We start from the raw sequence: 22,400 nt of genomic DNA, 5'->3' as shown, positions 1-22,400 counted from the left end.
TGTGCTTCGACATTGGTTCTTATACAACCTAATGGTTTTGCTTTGCTCAAATGTTTATTTTTATATCATCACTTAGTCATATGGTGCTCACAACTGATGTAATGTGTATTATTATTTTTGCGGGTCATTTCATAATTCTGTCGCCTGTGGGTTGTAGATACCATGGTCACAGGACCCAACAGTCTAATAAAACTATGTTTTATTAATGTTAAACTAACGTTATGTATCTTTACTATAATAGTAAACAAGAACTCAATCTGTTTCTATTAGCCAAGTTCAGCAGATTTAAAGACGGGGTACCTGTCCATCATCATGGACCCCGATCAGATTCCACTAGATGAGCAGTGCGACCGTCTGCCCTACGACAGCAACAAATGGGAGTTCCCAAGAGACCGTCTGAGACTCGGTGAGTTCAATGTTTCATTCACTTTTACAAACAAAAAACATGGTTTCATTGTGATTTAAGAATTGATGTACAGTATAATATAATAATATTATATTATATATATAATAATTAAATAAGTAAAAAAGTAGATAGTCAATTTTCCCCTTTATTGCCTTCATTCTCAGGATTATTGTCAGATTATGGTGGGCACCAGGCTTGTCTAAATCTTCCAAAGAAAATATTACGCTATTATTTATCAGTGACCCTCTTCTGTCGTTTGCTCTTAAATGCCCCATGAATCTTTAATGGAGGGGCAGCCAGGAACCCTGAACCCCAGCAGGCTGTTTTAATTACAGACTCACATGTCTGACAGGCCATCATGACTGATTTATGAGCCCCCAGGGTACGGCAAGTTCATATAGACACTCTCTCTTTCTTTTTTTCTCTTAAACAGGTAAAACTTTGGGCCATGGAGCATTTGGGAAAGTCGTAGAGGCCTCAGCGTTCGGCATTGACAAGCTGTCTACTTGCAAAACCGTGGCTGTGAAAATGCTAAAAGGTACTTGGTATATATGAGTGATTATTCAATTAGATCCCCATCCCATCACTTTTATTTCAAATTGTATCTTACTATATATTTTTTCAATTGAATTTTATAAATTTACATTTCACATGTCCTGGAAGAAAGATCTGATCTTGTCCTTGGTCAAAATTGGTGACAAATTAGGGGAACGTAAATAAAAAATACCATAAAACAATCATCTTTATATAATCAGATAAGCAGAATACAACACAGAAACAGAAAGAAAACCTGTCCCTGTGAGGATAACTAGCAGCTGTTCAGATCATTGCATGTTGCTACATGATAGTCCACAGATACGAAACCTTGGACAAAAGGACATCGATTACAAAAGTGAATGTGCAAATACTCACGTAGCATTTATTAAAGACCCCTGAACAGATGTTTATTAAATCACACTGACCCAAAACCAACAACGTTCATCTTTTGTAATTGGTTAATGATTGTTATCATATTACTGATGCATTCCAACATGTCTAATACAAGACAATATTGAATATTGAACAACAATTAAATGTCCCATAGGGCCTAATGTTAGGAACTGTTACGTCAGGCCATTTATGTCGTGGATTGAAGCAAAACAAATATTTGGATGTAGTAGGACTCAGTCTTCTTGAGGTTGTGCTTGTTAAACTAACTTTAACATCTGTTTGTCGGCAAAGCGCTGCTCTGGTGGTGATGTTATGTCTGCTCTTGATGATAAATCTGCCGACTCTTAGATGCACATTTATTACTGTCATTGTATTAATCTTACCTGTGCAAGACTGATGCCTCTTTTCACAACAGGTCAGTTTTTAATGAAAAGCAGTTCTCCTCTACTGCCTACACTGGTTTTACAGAATGTGTCGTGGCTGACTGTACTGTCTTTAATTCTAAATTTGTTATTATGAATTCAGCGTTAAGGAAAAAAATAATCCATACTCAGTTTGGTATGATAAATGATCATTGTGCTGGTTTCATATTAGAACGACTTGATATTCCTCCAGTAACAGTCACTTTGAGGTGTCCTTGGTGTAAATCATGTACGGATTACTGCTAAACGCTAAACATACCTCTTGTATGTCAATTTGATGGGTCTAAACCGCAGGAAACCTGACGTGTTAGAAAAACAGCCACCCAGTCTGACTCCGTGACCTCAGAAGGTCACCAGCATAGTGATCCCAACCCACATATTTCCCTCGCATGATGTGCAAAATACTGAGAAACTGGAAAAGTCCAGTTTCTTTTGTTCAGCTCTTGCAGAAATTTATACCAGCGTGGTCTCCAGATGTTTATCTCAGTGGTCTCGGTAGAATTTATTCTGCATGTAATGTTGTCTGGCAAAGGTTTCTTTAAACCGTTTCAAGCTTCAAACATTCATTTTATATTGTTATTTGTGATGTGTAAACAAATGTTTTTGCTGATTATAAGGATGTTATAAAATATACTTTTACGTATGCTGGAAAGATTTATCAAAATAAAATAAATGATATTATACTAAAATAATAAAAAATAAAATATACAACAAAATTGTATTTCATATCCAAAAATGTTTTTTTTTGTTTCACGTTTCAATTCCATTTTTAATATAGTCCCAGTCAGTAACATAAGTGAATGTTATGCTTATGCTAATCATTTAAACGATTTTATGATTGAATAAAGTTCATCTTAAAACATCAGTTTTAAAGGTCCAATTTTTGCATCACATTAATTGAAAATATCAGTTTTTCCCCCAAAAAAATTCAAACAAAAATCCAAAAGACATTTCATTAACTTTTTGTTTGTTTGTTTGTTTGTTTTCCTTTGCTCTTGACTTTCTGGTCACTCTCAACAGCGGGAGCTACGAATAATGAGTGCAGGGCTTTAATGTCTGAACTGAAAATTCTCATTCATATTGGTCATCATCTCAATGTGGTCAATCTGCTGGGAGCATGCACAAAGAGAGGAGGTAAGAGAATAATTAAACCTTCATTTGTGTTATTTTTAAATTTTTAATTCTCTTCTTGCTTACATTTATTTTTTCTTTAATATGTGTGGTCAGGTCCACTTATGATAATTGTGGAATATTGCAAGTATGGAAACCTTTCTAACTATTTGAGGAGTAGGAGGGGTGACTTTGTGGTTTACAAGGTAAGCAACAAATGTTAATTTTTTGCCATTTTGCATAGTTTTACATTTTTCACACTTACATATTTATGTATATCGTGACTGGAATATGTTGTAATATGAACAGTCTCAGGACGGCAAGGCCCTGCGTTCCAGTTCAGGGTGTGATCTGAGCGAGCTCATCAAGCGCAGATTGGAGAGCGTGGCCAGCACCGGAAGTTCAGCCAGCTCTGGCTTCATTGAAGATAAGAGTTACTGTGACTCGGAGGAGGAAGAGGAAGGTAGCGGCTGAGTATCTTCCTTCCCTGTCCCCCCCTCCTCACCCCGGTCTCACCTCCACCCCACCCTTTCTTCTCTCAAGACTCAGCTGATTGTTTTCCCCTCTCGATCTGATAGGTGGCTTCCTTGGGGATTCATAAATACAACTGATATTTTGTAAGAGCCACTGTCACCCGCTGTGCTCAGAGCTTTTTTTAATTTCCTGCTCCAGTCTTCTGCGGTTGCGTTGGGTCGTGTTGTGCCGTGCATGTTATTTCAGTTTCCATAAACTGTTTACTCAGGTGGATGACCCACCCAAAAGCCCCCCGCTTGAGTTTCATTGACAAACTCCACGTTTCAGTCTAAAAGAGAAGGCATGTTCCATTGTGTCTCTGTAAAAAGGATGTGTCTGTAGTAAACAGGAGGATTATGAGGAAAAAATATTCATATTTTTTTATATTAATATCTTATTAAGAGATTGAGAGCAGATCAAACACAGATCATCATCTAAATCACTTTGATGGATGGCTTTAGATTGATAGTTATTGATGAACTTTAAGAATATATTTACATAATTTGTGTAAGTGCATTACTAATTAAAATGTTTTATGTGATTTGTTTTATTTAATTAATTTAACAGATTATGTCAAAATCATATTTTATTTATTATTAACATACATTATTGTAAGATTTTACTTTTTAGATACAGTTCAAAAGGACAAGACCTTTTAACAAGCAAAAATGTTCACTTTATGCATTTGATGGTTTGTTAAAGTGACAGTTCACCCAAAAATGAAAATTCTGTCATCATTCACTCACCCTCTTGTCATTTCAAACCCGTATGACTTTATTTCTTCCACAGAACATGTTGGTTGTATCCATACGATAGAAGTAAATGGGTGCCAGCGCTGTTCGGTTACTAACATTCTTCAAAATATCATCTTTGGTGTTCTGCAGAAGAAAGTCATACAGGTTTAAAATGATAAGAGCGTGAATAAATGATGACAGAATTTTCTTTTTTTGTGTGAATAATCACTTTAATTTCACATACAGTAGAATAATTATTTGATTAACATAATTAACAGTTTACATGTCAAAAAACACAGAATTTCTACTTTAAATGCTTTTCAAAAAGTCTTCAAAGTGTGCCGTATTCATTGAAAGTAAAAAGTAAATGATTCTTAGAAAATCAGTTTGTTTTTGTTTTTTTTGCATACCAAACATTACATAAGTCTATGGTTTTGATTTAACTGCTAATACCCTTTCAACCTTCTCATGCAGAGCCAGAGGATTTGTATAAGAAAGTGCTCACACTGGAGGACTTGATTTGCTACAGCTTTCAAGTGGCTAAAGGGATGGAGTTCTTGGCATCGCGAAAAGTAAGACTCGCCCGCTTGACTATTAACTGTTTCGTGAATAATAATAGGAACCCTTAGGATGCATTGTGTTCGGAATTGTTTCTGACAGTTCATTGTGATAGCAGTTTCCTTTCTAAATAGTTGAATCAGTTGTAGCTCTTTGTTTTAGTGTAATACTTCTTGTAATCTCTTTATTTTGGCAACTCATAAAGATGTTTTGTTTTAAATTCTAGGAAAAGAACCCAAATCGTTTTATTGATCCAAAACTGTAATTGATCATCTCGTACACTCATTTCCAACCATCTAACACACGAGATTAATTGCGACATACTAAACATGCAGCGTGCCGTATGTAGATTAATCTCACCTAAGGTCAAAGTTTCCCTCGTGGAAGTTGCACATGTTCTGCATTATCACAGCTTTCCATCATTTGCTCCATCTGACAGCGCAACGCCACACATGGTTCAAATAAGACACTTTCAAGACATAAATGAGCCTAAAACAGACACATTATTTCTATTACTACAATAAAGGGATTGCGGAGAATTAAGATGCTTGTTTAATCTGATTGGATGTTTCTTTAACTTTTTCAAGTGTATTCACCGCGATCTGGCGGCACGTAACATCTTGTTGTCTGAAAACAACGTTGTGAAGATTTGCGATTTTGGACTCGCCAGAGACGTATACAAGGACCCGGATTATGTCCGCAAAGGAGACGTAAGTGTTGAATTTGATCCAGTTTGACGGATGTAACGCTATTTGGTCATTCACAGTTAGAAAGTGGATATTCTACACGATCAACCTTTCAAAACTGTTTTGTGTGATGGACAAGAATGATAACAGTGCACAAGTATTGGCATGGCTAATGTTTTTAAGAAAAACGATATAATAATTATTTAATGCCAAGAGTCTTTGGCGTACTTTGTGTCATTTTAGACGTCCTGATAATATTATTCTGGGTTAAGATGTTTTCTTGTGGTCAAGCGCAAACCAAGACCTCATACAGATTTGACCTCTGTAATAAAATAAGACGTTTTTTTTGCGTTACTACAACATTACATTTGGTTTCTACACAGGTGATATGGGTTTTAACATGGTATCTCATACTTTTTTCACAGGCCCGACTTCCCTTAAAATGGATGGCACCAGAGGCAATATTTGACAAGGTGTATACCACTCAGAGTGATGTGTGGTCATTCGGAGTTCTTATGTGGGAGATCTTCTCTCTTGGTAAATACCAAGCTGTCCCTTGAGAATATAACTCAAATACTTTGTTCATTTATTTACAGGGAACGCAGACACAGAAATGCGCCATCAGTTTATTACATCAGGATATAAGATGGTTCAAGAACTTACAAGAATTAGGCTCAAATGCTTCAATGTTTTCTAGCACTCTGTGGTCTCTTATCACAAAAACATCTACATATAGTATTTTAGATAGAAAAAGAAAGCTTTTATTAATTTGCCGTACATTTCTTGGAACAAGGCTCTGATGTATTCCACGAAACAAAGTGCCAAGTTTTCCTTTCTTCCCTCTATAAAGGCGTCTCTCTGACATTGTTTGTTTGCTTTACCGGTTCACTACGTTTTACACCAAAGCAAAAAGCCTAGACAGAAATCAGCAGCCATTTCAAAGTTAAACACATGGAGTATGAAGGCAGCGCGGCACATGCTGTGATCCGTCCGACGCTGATGGTCCACAATCAAAGACACCTGGCAGAACACGGGCTGCTCATGAGGTGCTCTGCGCTATCACAACCTCCACCAGATGGAGCGGGCAATAACTGTCAGCTGCTGTTAAATTTTCCTCAGGGAACAAAAAGGATTGCGCTGTCAGCTTGAGAAAAACAATTTTCATTCCGCTAGTGCCACAACATCTGTGAGCGTCAACTGTTTTTTATATTCATAAGTTCAGGTTGTAAAGTAGATATTGCCCCCTGCTTTATCCTTTTCCCGCCTGAAAATGCAAAGCCATAGTTACCAGGCAGCATTTAATGTAAATGTTTGCTCTCTCTGTAAATGTTCTGTAAGCTTTAATGGTATATTGTGTCTGTGGTCTCTTTGCCCTTAAAAAGCTCAATTTCACACCATGAGTCTACTCCTGAGCAATCATTTGAATGTCAACAAAATGTAGTCTGAAGTAATAATAATAATAATAATACACATTTATTTATATAGCACTTTTATACATAAAATGTAACTCAAAGTGCTTCACAGGTGCAAAAACAGTAAAATATTACAAATTACATAATATAATAATAATACAAAAGAAGGACACTTTTAGTCACTGAAGTCTCATTTTAAAATGCATACATTTCATTGCATTCTACTGATATTGTTACTGTGCATGCGTGCTTTTGTTTCCCAAACTTAACTTCCAGTACACATCCACAAAGAATAAAGTCCCTGTAGATTATTTCTGAAAACAAGCAAAAGAAATGACAAATAAAATATTTCAAGCTAGCAAGTTTAAAGTCTAGCCAGAATTTTTTTGGGTTACCAGTAGAAGAATCACTTGGTTAAACTTAAATGCAATAAAGTTAAATGACCCATTCAACTAATTGTTTATTTAAAAAAATAAATGCAATAAAACTTAACGAATTGTTTATTTAATACAATTATTATACAATAAAATATAGTTATATTATTAGCCACTAGCCAGAGGTGCGTTTCCAGAACAACGACACAACTTGCTGGTTAATAGTACGATGCATCGTTTGAGAAACTAACTAGCTACTCACGACGGTTTCCTGAAAACATAGTAACTTTGTCGCTCATCTGTCGTTTGAACCACGTTGGTTGACGTCACATAGGTGGTGGGTGTCATATTATTGCTGTAAATAATGTACGCTGCATCTGAAAACTGTTTTTGTTATCACATTGTTGCTCTCTGTTGTTTTATATCATGGTATTTAATTCATTCATAAATTTCCTCCTATGTCACACCGCCCAGGGATTCCCCAGGGTCCTAGAGCACGTACAGTTCAAGCGCATGCGCAAAAAACAACGCTTTTTTTTGACAAACTAAAAGATGTAAAATTGAATTAGTATATATTTAGAATGCTGGATATAGAATGCACTGCATGTTGCTTGCTTACTTTGCTCAAAATATGATGCATGTAAGTCTACGTGTCATAATAACTTAAGGAACAATGCTTCTTCAGCCTGTAGTTCCAACCACGCATCTTTCCGATGCTGCTTGCGATTGATCGTTGGAACGATGGTTTCAGGAAACATTTGAATCGTTGAACTATGCTGGAACGATGGAACTTGCGACCATAGTTGACTAACGATGCTTTCGGGAAACGCACCCCAGACCGATCAACAAACACAGACTGGAAGATAACTTCAGGCCAGGTGCATGTGTCCAATGAAACTGTATATAACAATACAGTTCTGCCCACTGTTATATATCAAATAATGTAATGTATGAAATAATTTTAAAAAAATTTAAAAAGCTCTTGAAATACTTTGTATAGGTTTGCATTTCTTCTGGGCTACCGTTTATTTTACATTTGCTATGAAATGCAACCAGAAACCTGAATAAAATTCCCCAAATGTATATTCACACTATTACTGTAAAGATACAAAGAATGCTGTGTGAGAAAATAGTGGGATGTCCATTTGCATCTTAATATAAAACAGCATTTAAGAAAACACCCTAAATTCTCAGGAAAAGACATCTAATGATGACTTGCTACCACTGAGCTGCCTTGATTTTGTTGGTGTCAAATAGATGAACATGAAATGTTTAGAAAAATGATTATTGCTACTTGATAGTGTTGAGACTAAATGTTGCATTGCGCCCAAAGTACACTCGCGTGCTTTGTGTTGTGGATTTGGGTTTCTCCTCTGTTTTAATAGGCACTCCACATCTACGGCTCCTCGTTCCCAACATTGCAGGAGATTTTGAGCGCCATTTATATATTTGTTTTTAATGACTACCTAATCTATGTCAGAGGGGGATTTAGATCACAGTTTAATGAAAGATTGACCCTCTTGGAGATCTGTTGTTATGCCACGCATATTTTAGCAGACATCAAATATTATTCAAAGGCTTTTGGTCAAGAACATAAAAATATTATTTCATGCAAGAGCGCAAACGAGTCTGCAAAATCATGCCGTCCAAAGCTGTTTACTTGGAAACTAGTCAACGGTCTTTATCAGGAGACCAAACAGCCCCGCTGATGCAGACTGTGATATATCCAACTCTCTTCCATTGATCTCTCTGTGCTACCAAGCCACTTCACAGTTTAGTGTGTTTCTCGTCAGACCCTTTGAAGTTGCCAATGCTCTGTTTCATGGAGGAGTCTTGATAACCCCATTATTCTCTTTTTTTCTCACCAGGCGCCTCTCCGTACCCCGGCTTACACATTGATGAGGAATTCTGCTGCCGATTGAAGGAGGGCACCAGGATGAAAGCTCCCGAGTACTCCTCCTCCGAAATGTAAGAATGCCTATGTGACTTGATTTGTCAACAATATCTCCATTTATAAACTATAATGACTACTAAAGTAAGTCAACTCTTCAGGATTGTAAGCAAAAACCTGCACTTTTTCAAAGAAAATCCTTTTCTATCGATACAGTCGAAAAGAGAAGCAGTATCCCATTTCATTGCTTTGACACGAGACCGAGCACTAAATGGAAACAGGACAATTATTTAGAGAGTGGAAGAAATGGCAACTTCTGATTGGCAGCTAGTTTATAGTGCACTTGATGGGTGTTAGGGATCCATTACTCACTTACACCAATGCAGCTGAAACTGAAGCTTACATTAAAGGCTTCGGTGTACCTACACAGCATGGGGGGGCCGAAGGCAGTGGCAGGACCCCGGGCATCAGACAAACCCACAGGCAAGATACTCCCGTTGTGGTTACGGGGGTTAGAGAGCCAGCAAAACCACAATCCAATGTTTTCTGATGTAACAAGATATGAGAGGAAAGGTCGTCGTATAGGTTTCAAATGTGGAAAGGAAATGGAGTGGGCAACTTCGGATTTGGGTTGCACGTAAATGGAAGCGAGGCACCCAAAAGGAAAAAATATTTCAGAGAGAGGCCTTCAGTTTTAACTCTGACTCTATTGTATCCGATGCCGTATACATTTGGAAACCCGAACTGAGCACTTGCGTTTTATTACAGCTGGTAATGTGATTTGTTGCACGTTGGCAATCACACATGCAATCACATATCAAGTCCAGCCAATTGCACATAATAACAGCCCATTACAGATTGTGATTGGAGATGACCAGGAAAATGCAGTCCAGACCTCATGCTTTAAATGTGATGAATCTGGCCGCATGCAGCCCTCCCAACCTCACAACCACAGCCTGGTGCCATGTTATATAACCCGAACCCAAATCTTTACATACAGCTTCAAAGAATGCGTCAACTAAGATAAGGAGTAAATGTAATATACTGCATCGCCTGCTCGACGCAGCACTGATTGCACGACCCCCACGCGTGCCGTTGTTCAACAAAGTAGACACATTGATAAAGTTATGTGCTGACCTCAGGGTTAAACAGTACTTTATCCATGACCCTGAGAGTGGCCCTGACCCCATCTGCCCTGAGTGATGAAAAGGATGAAGCTGTGAATTTGCTTGACGGGTACATCAACGCGAGGACCTTACGGCCCTTTATAAGTTGTTTTATTCAGATTTATCCACTCCGAGAACATAAACAAATATTAGACAACTTAAAGATGCAATGTGTAATTTTTTTGGAGGATCTATTGCAATCTATTGAAATGCAATATAATATAGATAACTGTGTCTTCAGAGTTGTAGAAAGACCTTACATAATGAAGCGTTATGTTTTATTACTTTAGAATGGGCTATTTATATCTACAAACACAGTTGGTCCCCTTACATGGAATTCGCCATGTTGTTTCTACAGTAGCCCTAACGGACAAACTCCTTCGGCAAAGAAGCGAAAACATGAGGACATCTTAGTTCTGTGTCAGCCGCCGTAGTGCTTCGAAAGGGAGGGGTGGAGTGAGCCGTTAGTCGCAATTCACAACCTCACCACTAGATGCTGCTAATTTTCATACACTGGACCTTTAAAGGGGTCATATGACACGGCTAAAACGAATATTATCGTTTGTTTTAGATGTACAGTAATGCAATGTGTATACATGATTTAAGGATCAAAAACGCTGTATTTTCCACATACCGTGCATGTTTGTATCTCCTCTTTGCCCCGCCTCTCTGAAATACGCAGATTTTTTAACAAAGCTCATCGCTCTGAAAAGCGAGGTGTGCTATGATTGGCCAGTTAACCAGTGTGTAGTGATTGGTCGAATACGGAAATGTAATGCCTCTTACCATATTTGGAACGCGGTAACGGTTTAGATTACGGCCCGCAATGTACCGCATAATTAAACAAGATTTACAGCGTAACTACTTAATGTACCTCTACAGTACATTTATGTAGATAAAGGGGAACAATATGTAAAGTTTGGGGAACTGAATGAAATATAAAAATCCAAATCAATCCGCTCTTGAACTTGATTATAGTCTCAAAAGATCAACATTGATTTTGCACATTTTACACATTAAAACTCATCAAAATAACTCATAGTGACCAACAATCATAAAATCAATAAAATAAAAATGAATCCTAAAGTTAAAACTCTGTCAAATTTACAGTTGACAGACAGTCTGTCGTGCTGTTTCGCTTGCGCAAAAAGTGAACGCATCAATTCCCCTTATTTCATGTTTGCTATGATAATAAAATAAGAACCCCGTACTTAATGGATATCCACAATAGCTTATTTATGGGTACATTGTGATTACATGATGCTAAGATTGTTGTAAAAGCAAACTGTAGGTCATGCATATATTAAAATAGTTACCCCTTAGTTTTAAAATAGGCTACTTGCAGTATAAATACAGTATTTTCTTTATTCCCCAAACTTTGTATATTGTTCCCCTTTACCTACAAATATGTACTGTAGAGGTACTTTATTGTTACAATTAGTTACGCTGTAAATTCTGTTTATTTAAGCAGTACATTGCGGGCCGTAATCTAAAGCGTTACCGGAACATCAGGTTCCAAAGCAATTGTATACTGACAGGTACGCCCACCTTACTTGTGTATACATTTGGGCGGTCTTAGTCAAATCATACCACGAACTGATGTAGATTTGTGGGGGTGTGGTCACACGAGGTGTTTCAGTCAGGTCTGGGTGAGCATTCGCTTTTAGATAGAATGCATCTTTGTTCCGACACTTTAATTTTTTCAATTTTACGTGTCTAATACATGCATGGGCAACTTATAACACACCAAAGACACAGAAAAACACGTATTTGTGCCATATGACCCCTTTAACACCTTCGGCGTAGTATATTTCCAAGTTGTCTCTATGTAAAACTGTGCTATATGTGTGAGGGTTAGGGATGTTGAACATCCTGGTTTATCCTTGATTTGACGGAAACCACCAGTCTGCATTTTTCTGGCCTTCCTGTTAGTGTAGGGAGTTCTTCCACCTGGATTCATTATAAAAGTCCTGTTTCCTCCAGCTAATCTCATTCACAGCGTAAAACGAACGCCTCCCGTCTAATGACTACTGAACCCAGATGGATAAATGAGGTAATTAGTGTAAGGAAGTGTAGGAAGTAGTGAGTCATCAAGTAGTACAGTCATTTTTCCATACCCCAAACTAGCCTGATCTTGTGCCGTTCAGAAGGGATAAGAGAGTATAACGGCTAACAGGATTTATTTATATAAAGACCTGTGAGAGCAACAGTCTAAACAGGATGGTGTTCAATCGTCACCCGTGATCATTTACTCAAATGCTCGGTGCTCACTGCTTTAACGCCCCAGTGAACCTTTAGCCTTCAGCTAACCCAACGCAGTACGACTCACTACAAGATCTAATAAGAGACCTCAGACGTCCCTGATGAGGAGAGGTGCTGACAGGTCGTCTAAAGCAGAAGGAAGTTCCTCTCAACACCACTGAAAACCAAAATGGACAGCTTTACTCGCCGTGTCACGCAACAAATATTATGGATGACTGAAATAATTGGATAAAGCCCAGTTTTGCAGATGTCAAGGCAGAAAGCATAATTCATGAGGGTTTGTGTGGTCGCTGAAGAATTAGGATTTACGACCGTATGTAACACACTGTGTATGTTCAAAGGAAGCGGGTATTTACCTCCTGATGAAATTGTGCATTTGTTCTTCATAGATATCAAACCATGTTAGACTGCTGGCATGGAGAACCATCCCAAAGACCAACTTTCACTGAACTAGTGGAGAGGCTGGGAGATCTGCTCCAGGCCAGTGTACAGCAGGTAAGATCAGAAGACCTGTAACATTCACTTAATGGGATAGTTCACCCAAAAATGAAAACTCTGTCATGAATGACTCAACCTCGAGTTGTTCCAAACCTGTGTAATTTTCTTTGTTCTGATGAACACAGAGAAAGATGTTAGCAACTGAGATTTCTGGGGCATCATTGACTACCATAGTAGAAAAAATCTGGGTGACCCAGAACTGCTTGTTTTCCTAAATTCTTCAAAATATCTTTCTTTTGTGTTTAACAGAACAACAGAACAAAAAAAATACAATTTCTTTTTTTACTATGGTAGTCAAGGGTGCCACAGAAATATATTGCTAACAATCTTCCAAATATCTTTCTTTGTGTTCAACAAAACTTATACATTTACGCAGGTTTGGATCAACTTGAGGGTGAGAAAATGATGACAGAATTTTCATTTTTGGGTGAACTATCTCTTTAATAAGTTTTGGCTGCCACAAATTTTATTTTAGTTTAATTACACATGGTGAAAACCGCAAGTATTTTTTGGATGCGAGATGCAGATTATCATTACACAGAAGGCTGTCGTTAACCTTATTTTAATAATCTGTTAATGATGTTGTAAATCAGTGGTTCTCAAACTTTTTTGTTGTAAGGCCACCTTTGTGTAGGGTGCATGGCCCCCCAAATAAAGACTTATAATCTTAAAGGTGCAGTGAACTGTCCGTTTTTGTTGTTTTATACTATAGTCTGATGTCTACTTGTGACGTTCGCGTGGTTTTTACATTCGAAAACATCAAAATCAATAAGTAATAATAGGCTATTTTCTACCCTGGTTTTGAGGCCGGCTGGAGAAACGCTCAGTTTTTAAGGGCGTGCCGCATAGAAGACTTGGAAGTAAACGCCCACTCCTATGATTGGATAGCAGCTTCCGTAGTTGACTTAGTTGTAGCCTTCTGTGAATTTGGTTAGACGCGTAACGTTACGTAACGTGATTTTACTCAAATTTACGGACTTATTTCCCGGATGGCAAAGATTTGCGTATAGTTTGTATAGCCTATAGTTGTATGGTGTTTAGTGATATATGACCGTACATGTCAGCATTTAAGACCCGCGAACCGGACAGAAGATCACTGCGATCGCGGGTCTCAAATGTTATAGTTTTCATGATAAATAAACAAACGGTAGACTCCCGGCCAAAATGACCCAGCACCAGAAATAATATCAAAACACTTCAAAACAGCCTCCATTATTCGCAAACGGTGGATAAAACCTTGAAAAATGATATATGAGCCCGCCAAATCACAGAGATGCCGATTACAAATATTACAAATGACTAGAGGTCCCCAGGTAACACTATCAGGGCATGTCAAGCGATCTCTAACAAAGCAATAGTGACGCATAGTAATATGTTTTACTCACATAAGATTGCTTCGCCATTCCTATCGGATCCAATATTGACGGCACAGCACTGCTTTTTCATTTTAGTCTCTCCGCAAAGACTTGTTCAAGGAATCCGCGTTGAAACGAAGTTAACAAATGCACAATGTTTTCCACACGTGCGCTGGAACGTCTTTAAAAATAAACTTCAACCACGCATTCCTACTGTCGGAATCCGAAGGAAGGTTAAGCAGCGACTGTGTTCTTCCACAACCAGGCACTGCGCAATATTTTGCAATCTTTAACGGCATGACGCATTACACTCGCTCTATCTGGTTCCGTGCAGTGCGTGTTCAGTACTGTCATGCGCGAACCAGTGGGCGGGGCTCGAGAAGTAGGCGTCGATATTCTTCTGTGGAGGCGGTGTTCAACCTATAGGTGCACTCCAGGACCTGCCGTTCGCTGAGCCTCGTTGTTATTTCAGTAACAAGGGCGTTTACAGGTCTGACACTTACAGGATGTTCGCTTGAATACGATTCACTCTTATATAACAAAAGCTCGGTTTAAAATTGCGGTCCTGGTTCACTGCACCTTTAAACTTAAAATGTGAATTAAACCCAAAACATATACAATTATACAATACTGGAACATCAGTTCTTTTGGTTGGTGGTCTTGTTTTTCTGATGTTTGTTTGCACAACATCTATGATCAAATTAAATATTTAAAAAAATGCCACAATAACTGTGCCCCCACCAGATCCATCTTTGGAGCCACAACCCCCAGTTTGAGAACCACAGTTGTAAATGTCTTGCACTGTAAAACATTTTTCAAGTAATTTCTACTTACTGTTTACAATTTGTAAATGTTTTTTACATTTCTAACTCATCAAAATAAGTTAAGCAATTTCAACATATTATTATAAACTTAAAATAGCAAGCTGAAATGATTTGTAAAGCAATTTTGATTGTACTTAAGAATTTAAGGCAGCAAAAAATGAATGAATGAACGAATGAATGAATGAATGAATGAATGAATGAATGAATGAAATTAACTGAACTTGAGAAACAGTGTATTTGATTTGAACGTTGGAAGACATGCACAGTGTTTTCATCTACATTTTGTTTAATATAAGCATTAAAACTTAAATATTGTATGTTTTAGCGTTAAACCCATTTGAATTCTCATAGACCAAAAAATTCACCTTCTGATGTAAATGCTACTAACATTCCCAAATGCTGGTACTTATCAACAGGATTAAAAAAACATAAAACTTCATAATCCTGGTCGGGAACAGTGGTGCTTTGTGCTGTCTCCTCTTCTTAGTATATTATAAATCTGCACTGAGATCAAAGTCTACTCCTTACCATCTCTCTCCATCTCTCATAAAGAACTGGGCTGTCCAGACTGTCCCTAATAATGTCATTACCATAAAACATATTCACACCTTCCCTTGCATATATTTATACAGATTGCCTTTTGTCTCACCATGCTTATTCAAAATCCTCAATTCCATGTATCCCAAATCTTAACCTCACTAAAGCATATGCATGGTGATGTCATTGTTATTAAATGAACAGAATGTTCAATTGTTTGTGTCTCTCAGGAGGGAAAGCATTACATTCCGATCAACACGGCGCTGTTGACCAAAGATGATCCTGCGAGCTCCAGTCCCTCAGAGGAAACCTCAACCAGACCTGCCTCTCTTAGAGACTCCGGGACGGCTTGGTAAGATGGATTTATCGTCAGACATTTTTACTGCTGTGTGCTCAGGGTGAGCACAACATTTTTCATTTCGTCCTTAGAAGTTTTGACCACAATTCAAATGTGGAGTATGCCAACATCTCATTTTTCATAAAGACATGTGCTTTGGGGATAATTTGTCTGCTGTTCTTTGGCGATGATAAAGTTCTCTCTTCACATTCTGGTTTTCATACAATTTCCTGTTCTAGTTGAATAAACTGCACATCCTCTCAATATTTTTCAGATGAATGCTTTAGAATATTGAAAGGTGTGATTAAAAAACATTCATTGGTTCCTTATAAGATTTGCTTAGCGTTAAAGCACATGGGAAGGATTCTTGTATCATTAAGGGCGCCTAATTTTCTTTGTATCATAAATATTGTTTTATGGTTTATTCCTATTTAAAATGATATTTTTTAAACTTTTGTACTTGCAAAGGCATGTTAGCACTAAAGCTGAATTTAAGATCTGTCGCTTTACGCTGATGTAAAATTTTATACAAAAAAAGAAAAAATTGAACTGTGATCTTAAACGCATATCTCTCAATCCATAGTTTTTCATGTATTTACAAAAGCTTCAGCAGTGATCTGATGTGCAGTATTTGATGTTTTCAGGAACATCAAGATCCGCCCAGCAAGTGTAAAGACATTTGATGATGTAATCCTGGAGGACGGAACCAACAAGATGCATGAGGTGACGAACTTATCCTTAAAACAACACACACACAATGTGACTATCAATAATATAATTTTTTAAATCCTGTCATAAGAAAAGACTGTAAAATCATCACAAGAAGTTTCTAGAAAATGATTGGAACATCAGTAGACGATTGGACATCAGTAGATAAACCTCACGAGTGGTCTTTGGTTGTTCACAGGGTGGACAGTCAGACAGTGGAATAGGTCTGTCTTCAGACGACCTGAACACTCTGAAGCGTCTGGAGTCGCTGACCCTGCCCCTGAGTTTCATGTCTCGAGCGTAAGTACATTTCATGAAGTCCGTTTCGAACCTTTTGCCTGACAGAATCCAGAATGGCAGGAATGGGTAGAGCTGCTGGCGTATGCCCTGGAGACCCTCCCACTGGGCTGGAATGTAGATGCCACAATTGTCATACAGTTTTCCCCCCTCCCGGCAGCTCCACACGACTCCAGTCACAACCTTTTCCTTTGAGAGATGTGCCTGCGCGAGAGAGTCACAGACAAAGGCACAGTGGAGAGATATTGCTTAAGGTGACAATCTCAACAGCCTGACAATAAAAGCAGGGCTGGGCGTGTGACTTGTTAAAGTTGGCTGGAAGGGCTGGTGACTAGCATCTTTGTTGGTGCCGCCTTCTACCGCCGGGGTTGTGAAGACCCTTGACTGCATCACTGAAACAGAAATGGCACATGGCCACGCTGTATGCTAATAGACAATGGTTTAACACTTTAATTTATTTGAGAAAGTAAAATATATTTTGTTTTATATTTTTATGATTATGTATTAGTGTATTATTATTATGTATCAACATCATGACTCTAAGTGACGTTTAATAGTGTTAATGAACAAAATATTTTCTAATGTGTAGTTTTATTACAAAAAAGCCTCTGCGAAGTGCATTCAAATCCTTTAACGCATGGCTAGCCGTGGATTATCCCGCTTATACCATGGTTATTTGCCAAGTTAAAGCTTTTATTGATGTTTACAGTGTCATTTTAGATCAAACAGGTGAAAATGACGGTTATTTTGTCAGTTAAATTTAAATGTAATCAAACTGACTGGAGCTACCCGTGCGTTAAAGGCTTTTAATGCACACCTTCCAGCCAATCAGAATCCAGTATTCAAACAGACCATGGTATAAAATATTTTATACCGTATATATCTTATTATGAAAAACATTGAAAAAGCGTAACATCAGCCTAATCATTTAATTGTTTTGGGGTTTAATGCAACCTTTCTTGTTCTTTAAAATGCCCCGGGGCAAATGGTGCTAAAAACTAGAGCTGAGATTGCCTTTTAAGTTATTCACGGCAGGTCATTGGGCTTGATAATCTTTGGTTTATGGTCTTGAAATGCAGTGAAGGCCGGGGTTAATCTACAAAGGTTATCCTCCAAAACACACTCAAGTACTTATACAATATCTTAACAATTGAGGACATGTGTACCACCAATTGCAGCTAGACAAATATTGATAATCTTTTACTGATTGGACTTTATGACTAAGAGGTAGAGAGTGACCCACTCACAATTGGGGAACGTCTTTCAGAATTATTCAGGTTAAACATGCAATGCTTTAGAATAGAACATATAAACGCATTTGAGCCTAGTGGTCATGTTTTATGCAAGATATGGTTTAATAACCCTTTGTCCCGTTCCTCTGCTATTTTACACAGCGGTAAATTCAACCACACTGTAAATAACATCAGCAGGGGAGGTGAAGATTACAGAGCTCGCCTCCCGTCTCTTTTATGATTGATGAGGCACGTGAACATACGATCAACAGACTTTCTCATTATAAACATTCTGTGTCTCGTGTGTCTGTTTACAGTGCCTTCATCATCGCAGCTCTGTATGATCAAAAGCTAGGCACAGTCTGTCACTGGTTGCCAAAGCCATACACAGGTTACCATGGTCACAACCATGGGAAAAGGAACCTCTGTTAGCACGTACAGAAAGATGTATATATCGTAAAAAGAGAAGGCCCCTTCCTAGTGCCCATTGAATCACGGTCACCTTTGACCTTCTACCGCTTTAATGCTCTGTCCAAGCGTCTGTATAATGTCCCTTCTACATTGTGCTGCTGAATTCCACCGGGTGCTTTCACATTTGGTATGCACATATGCAGAGTGCTTGGCACTGGCTCTGTTTCACATTAAATGGCTATTAAAGGTACAGTTCATCCAAAAATGAATATTCTGTAATCATTTACTCACTCTCACAAAGATGAACACAAAGACAGATATTTGGAAGAATGTTAGTCATTTTCAGTTCTGGGACATCATTGACTACCATAGTAGGAAGAATTAAATGGTAGTCAAAGGTGCCCGAGAACTCTTTGTTTTCCTAAATTCTTCAAAATATCTCATTATGTGTTCAACAGAACAAAAAATCTTTTTTCCCTACTATGGTAGTGGATGATGTCCCAGAACTGAAAATTGCTATCATTCTTCCAAATAGCTTTCTCTGTGTTCTTTGGAACAAAGAAATGTGTACAGGTTTGAAACAACCTGAGGGAGAGTAAATGGTGACAGATTTTTCATTTTTGGATGAACTATCCCTTTAACTGCCGTGGACTCACAAGTTTGCAACCTCAAGGATGCTAAGGTGTCTGATTGAGTGAACCCTGCTAAAGAGATGTCATACATAGTGCAAAACGTTACTTAGTATGCAGTAATTTAATAATTCTGGAAATGTACTATAGAACGGACCAGCTAGGTCTGCTGGTTGTCTTTTGTACACTTGAACATTTCATCCATATGATGTTCAGGGTATATATGAACCTTCTTTTTTTCGCCTCTACAGAATGAAGAGCAAAAGTAAGGAGTTGGTTTTGGAGGGGGAGAAGGAGAAATTCCCACCACTTGTTCCTTCACTAGACTTGAGTCTAGAGGAATCTTCCCTCGACCCGGAGCTGGAATGTCACAGCCCACCTCCGGACTATAACTATGTGGTCCGTTACTCCACTCCACCTGTCTGAGTTGTTCTGCACTCATAAGCCACTAGAAATCTCACCCAGTTCCAGAGCGTCCGATTGGCTGGGCACATGAGATAAATCAGATTATGGTTTTCTCACTTTTTTCATTTCTTTCGTATTCGTATTTCTTTTTCTTTCAAGGAAAGGCAGTGTTTGAGTACAGTATAAGCACTGGGCTGCCACTGTGAGAATCACACATACAGTGAAAGAGCACCTCAGGTATTCCTGCTTTTTACTGTGAAGAAGATATGCAGAACCTATTTACATTTATGCATTTGGCAGATGCTTCTATCCAAAGCATTCAAGCTATACATTTTATCAGAATGTGCGTTCACATTTACGACCGTTGCGCTGCTAACGCAATGCTCAACCAAGAACCACTTACAGTAATGGTGCTGTTTTTTCGGGTGAAATGGCAGATTTCATTTCAATTTCATTGAATCAAGTAATACATATTTTATTTCTAGATAAATATTTTATTAAAAGAAACTGGAAAACTTGTTACGTGATATTTTTATTTTCCTAAAATTAGTATTTTCGAAGCTCACTGGAGCTGATTCTTTGTGTAGGAAAATATTTTTCTTGAGAACAGATTTCACTCAAAACCACTGTGAGGCAACTGACAGACAGACTGTCAAGCAAAAGACCACAGATCATGAATAATTAAATGTGCGGTCTGGAATTCTTGTATGAATTGCCGGATATGTTGACCATCGTCATTTTGGACTTGCATTTGGGTTCTGTGATGTCTGTCTGAGAGCCGATTTCCTGACTCTCACACTTTTGTTTCATTTTTTTTTTCTGACAAAGTTCAGCCTTGTCTTTAACTTGTCCAGTCCGCATTCCTTTTTATTTAATAAGCTTTCATTTTAAGAGATCTTAAGTTAACCACTTCGTTGGCCAAGCTTCATGTTTTTGTCTGGTTTGATAGTGCAGGATTGAATGGCTTATGGGTGCCTAACATCCAGTCTATCACTGTGAAAGTGGCTTGGAAAGCCTCAGCAAGTAAATAGTTAATGCACATTTAATAAGGAGCATACTATGTCAATTATTGATGGAGAATAAAAAGGCCTTGCTCTCTATTCAACAATAGTTAGACTGCTGCATTGTGTACATTCCTTATTTTATGCTGTTTACACTACTGTTTATGTACATAACGACACATATTGTGCAGCTATTAACCAGATTGTTAATGGGAAGGTATGTCATTCAGTAGTCTCGTGCTAAAATACTACTAAAGCTTGCAGGGCAGGCTGAAAATACTAATAACGTTGTCAGCAAGGCCGGTCGGTCACTACATATAAAGTATTAGTGTTAACTCTTTAACAGGTGTAATGTAAACCAATGGGTGGGGAATCACGGTGGACCACTGAATCAGTTAAACCAAATTCTTTTGACAGGCAAGGGTGAAAAGGAAGCAGTTAGTCCCATCAATATCATTTTTACTGCATTCAAGGTTAGCAGACAATTTAAAAATGAATTGTATATACTTCCAAATTATACTTCCAGTTATGATTTATTGTTGACTTGACTGTATTTGTGAAGTAAAACTGTATGCACTGATATTTTCTACATTTATATATTTTGTATGATAATTGTATTTTATTATTAACCAAACATAAATAAAGATTTATATATTTATAAATAGCACTTTTTTCAGAGTTGTGGTTCCGTTTGTTATACTCACAAACATGTTTTGTGGTTAAAGAGATAGTTACACAAAATTTCTTAAAAGAAGGTATTTTGAAGAATGTTGCAACCTAATGTAGTTGCAACCAAATATAGACACAAAACCAATGCACGTGAATGGGTACCGTTGTTGTCCGGTTACCAACATTTTTCTAAATGTGAAAGCAAAGCATACGTTTGAATTGACAAGAGTGAGTAAATGATGATTGAATTTTCTTTTTGGGGTGAACTAGCCCTTTAATATATATCAAAGAAATGCAAAATTGTACCCACATAGACCCACTTTCCTCATTTACATTGTGTTCATTTATCAGATGTTTTTTTATCCTAAACGTCTTACAAATAAGTAAACACGACAATGAATGTGTCATGATGAGAGCCAACAATAAATAAAGTACACAATGTCCTCATCAATTACTGTACTTTTTCCCAATACATCCATACATTTCTATAATATAATGATATAGGTTAACCATTATAAATGTGGCTGGAGATGGTCAGACCCTGTTTCATTTTCCTCCCGCCTCTGAACCACAGAGACACACTTCCTGAACAGAGTGAGCCGACGACAGTCTGTCTGTCACCAGGACAATACCTCTGTGAGCCAGAAGATGAAGGTTTTCCCGAATCATTCCCGTCACAAGCACTAGAGTTCCTAAGGGCCAACAGTGCCCCCCACCTTTGGATCCAAGCTTATGCTCTTGCTGTCATGAATATAGAGTGTTTACAGTACACTTAAAACCATTATAAAACAAAACACTTGGCTGGTTTTGGACTGTTGTTATTGGCTTGTTAACGTAAGTTGTCAGATATCTAAACTGATTCAGGAATATGAACTATAAACAAACAAGGGAAGGATGTGTTCGGGGTCATCATATTCTGGCTTCAAGAATAAACGCGGCATTCACGCACATCTCATATTTTTACTGACACACAAAGTACATACAGTCATAGCTCTGCAGCCAATCGCAAAACTTCCTTGATTAAAAAAATATA

At 37.9% G+C, this 22,400-nt stretch overlaps 1 protein-coding gene across 1 annotated transcript in view; it reads left to right on the top strand.

Moving 5' to 3' along the window:
- The window catches only part of kdrl (kinase insert domain receptor like), a 44,699-nt gene extending 23,336 nt beyond the window's left edge, over positions 1-21,363 (top strand). Inside the window, exons 17-30 of the mRNA XM_057349851.1 lie at positions 271-406; positions 840-944; positions 2,779-2,892; positions 2,986-3,074; positions 3,178-3,331; positions 4,590-4,687; positions 5,261-5,383; positions 5,785-5,896; positions 9,014-9,113; positions 12,854-12,959; positions 15,909-16,030; positions 16,660-16,738; positions 16,923-17,023; positions 19,544-21,363. Coding sequence (XP_057205834.1) covers positions 271-406; positions 840-944; positions 2,779-2,892; positions 2,986-3,074; positions 3,178-3,331; positions 4,590-4,687; positions 5,261-5,383; positions 5,785-5,896; positions 9,014-9,113; positions 12,854-12,959; positions 15,909-16,030; positions 16,660-16,738; positions 16,923-17,023; positions 19,544-19,718 — 1,614 coding nt within the window. The 3' untranslated portion in view covers positions 19,719-21,363. The remainder of the gene's footprint in view (positions 1-270; positions 407-839; positions 945-2,778; positions 2,893-2,985; positions 3,075-3,177; positions 3,332-4,589; positions 4,688-5,260; positions 5,384-5,784; positions 5,897-9,013; positions 9,114-12,853; positions 12,960-15,908; positions 16,031-16,659; positions 16,739-16,922; positions 17,024-19,543) is intronic.
- Positions 21,364-22,400: the final 1,037 nt, after the last annotated feature.

This window comes from Triplophysa rosa, linkage group LG13, assembly GCF_024868665.1.
Source record: "Triplophysa rosa linkage group LG13, Trosa_1v2, whole genome shotgun sequence".
NCBI classification, from domain to species: Eukaryota; Metazoa; Chordata; class Actinopteri; order Cypriniformes; family Nemacheilidae; genus Triplophysa; species Triplophysa rosa.
This window is presented reverse-complemented; position numbering and strand designations above follow the sequence as displayed.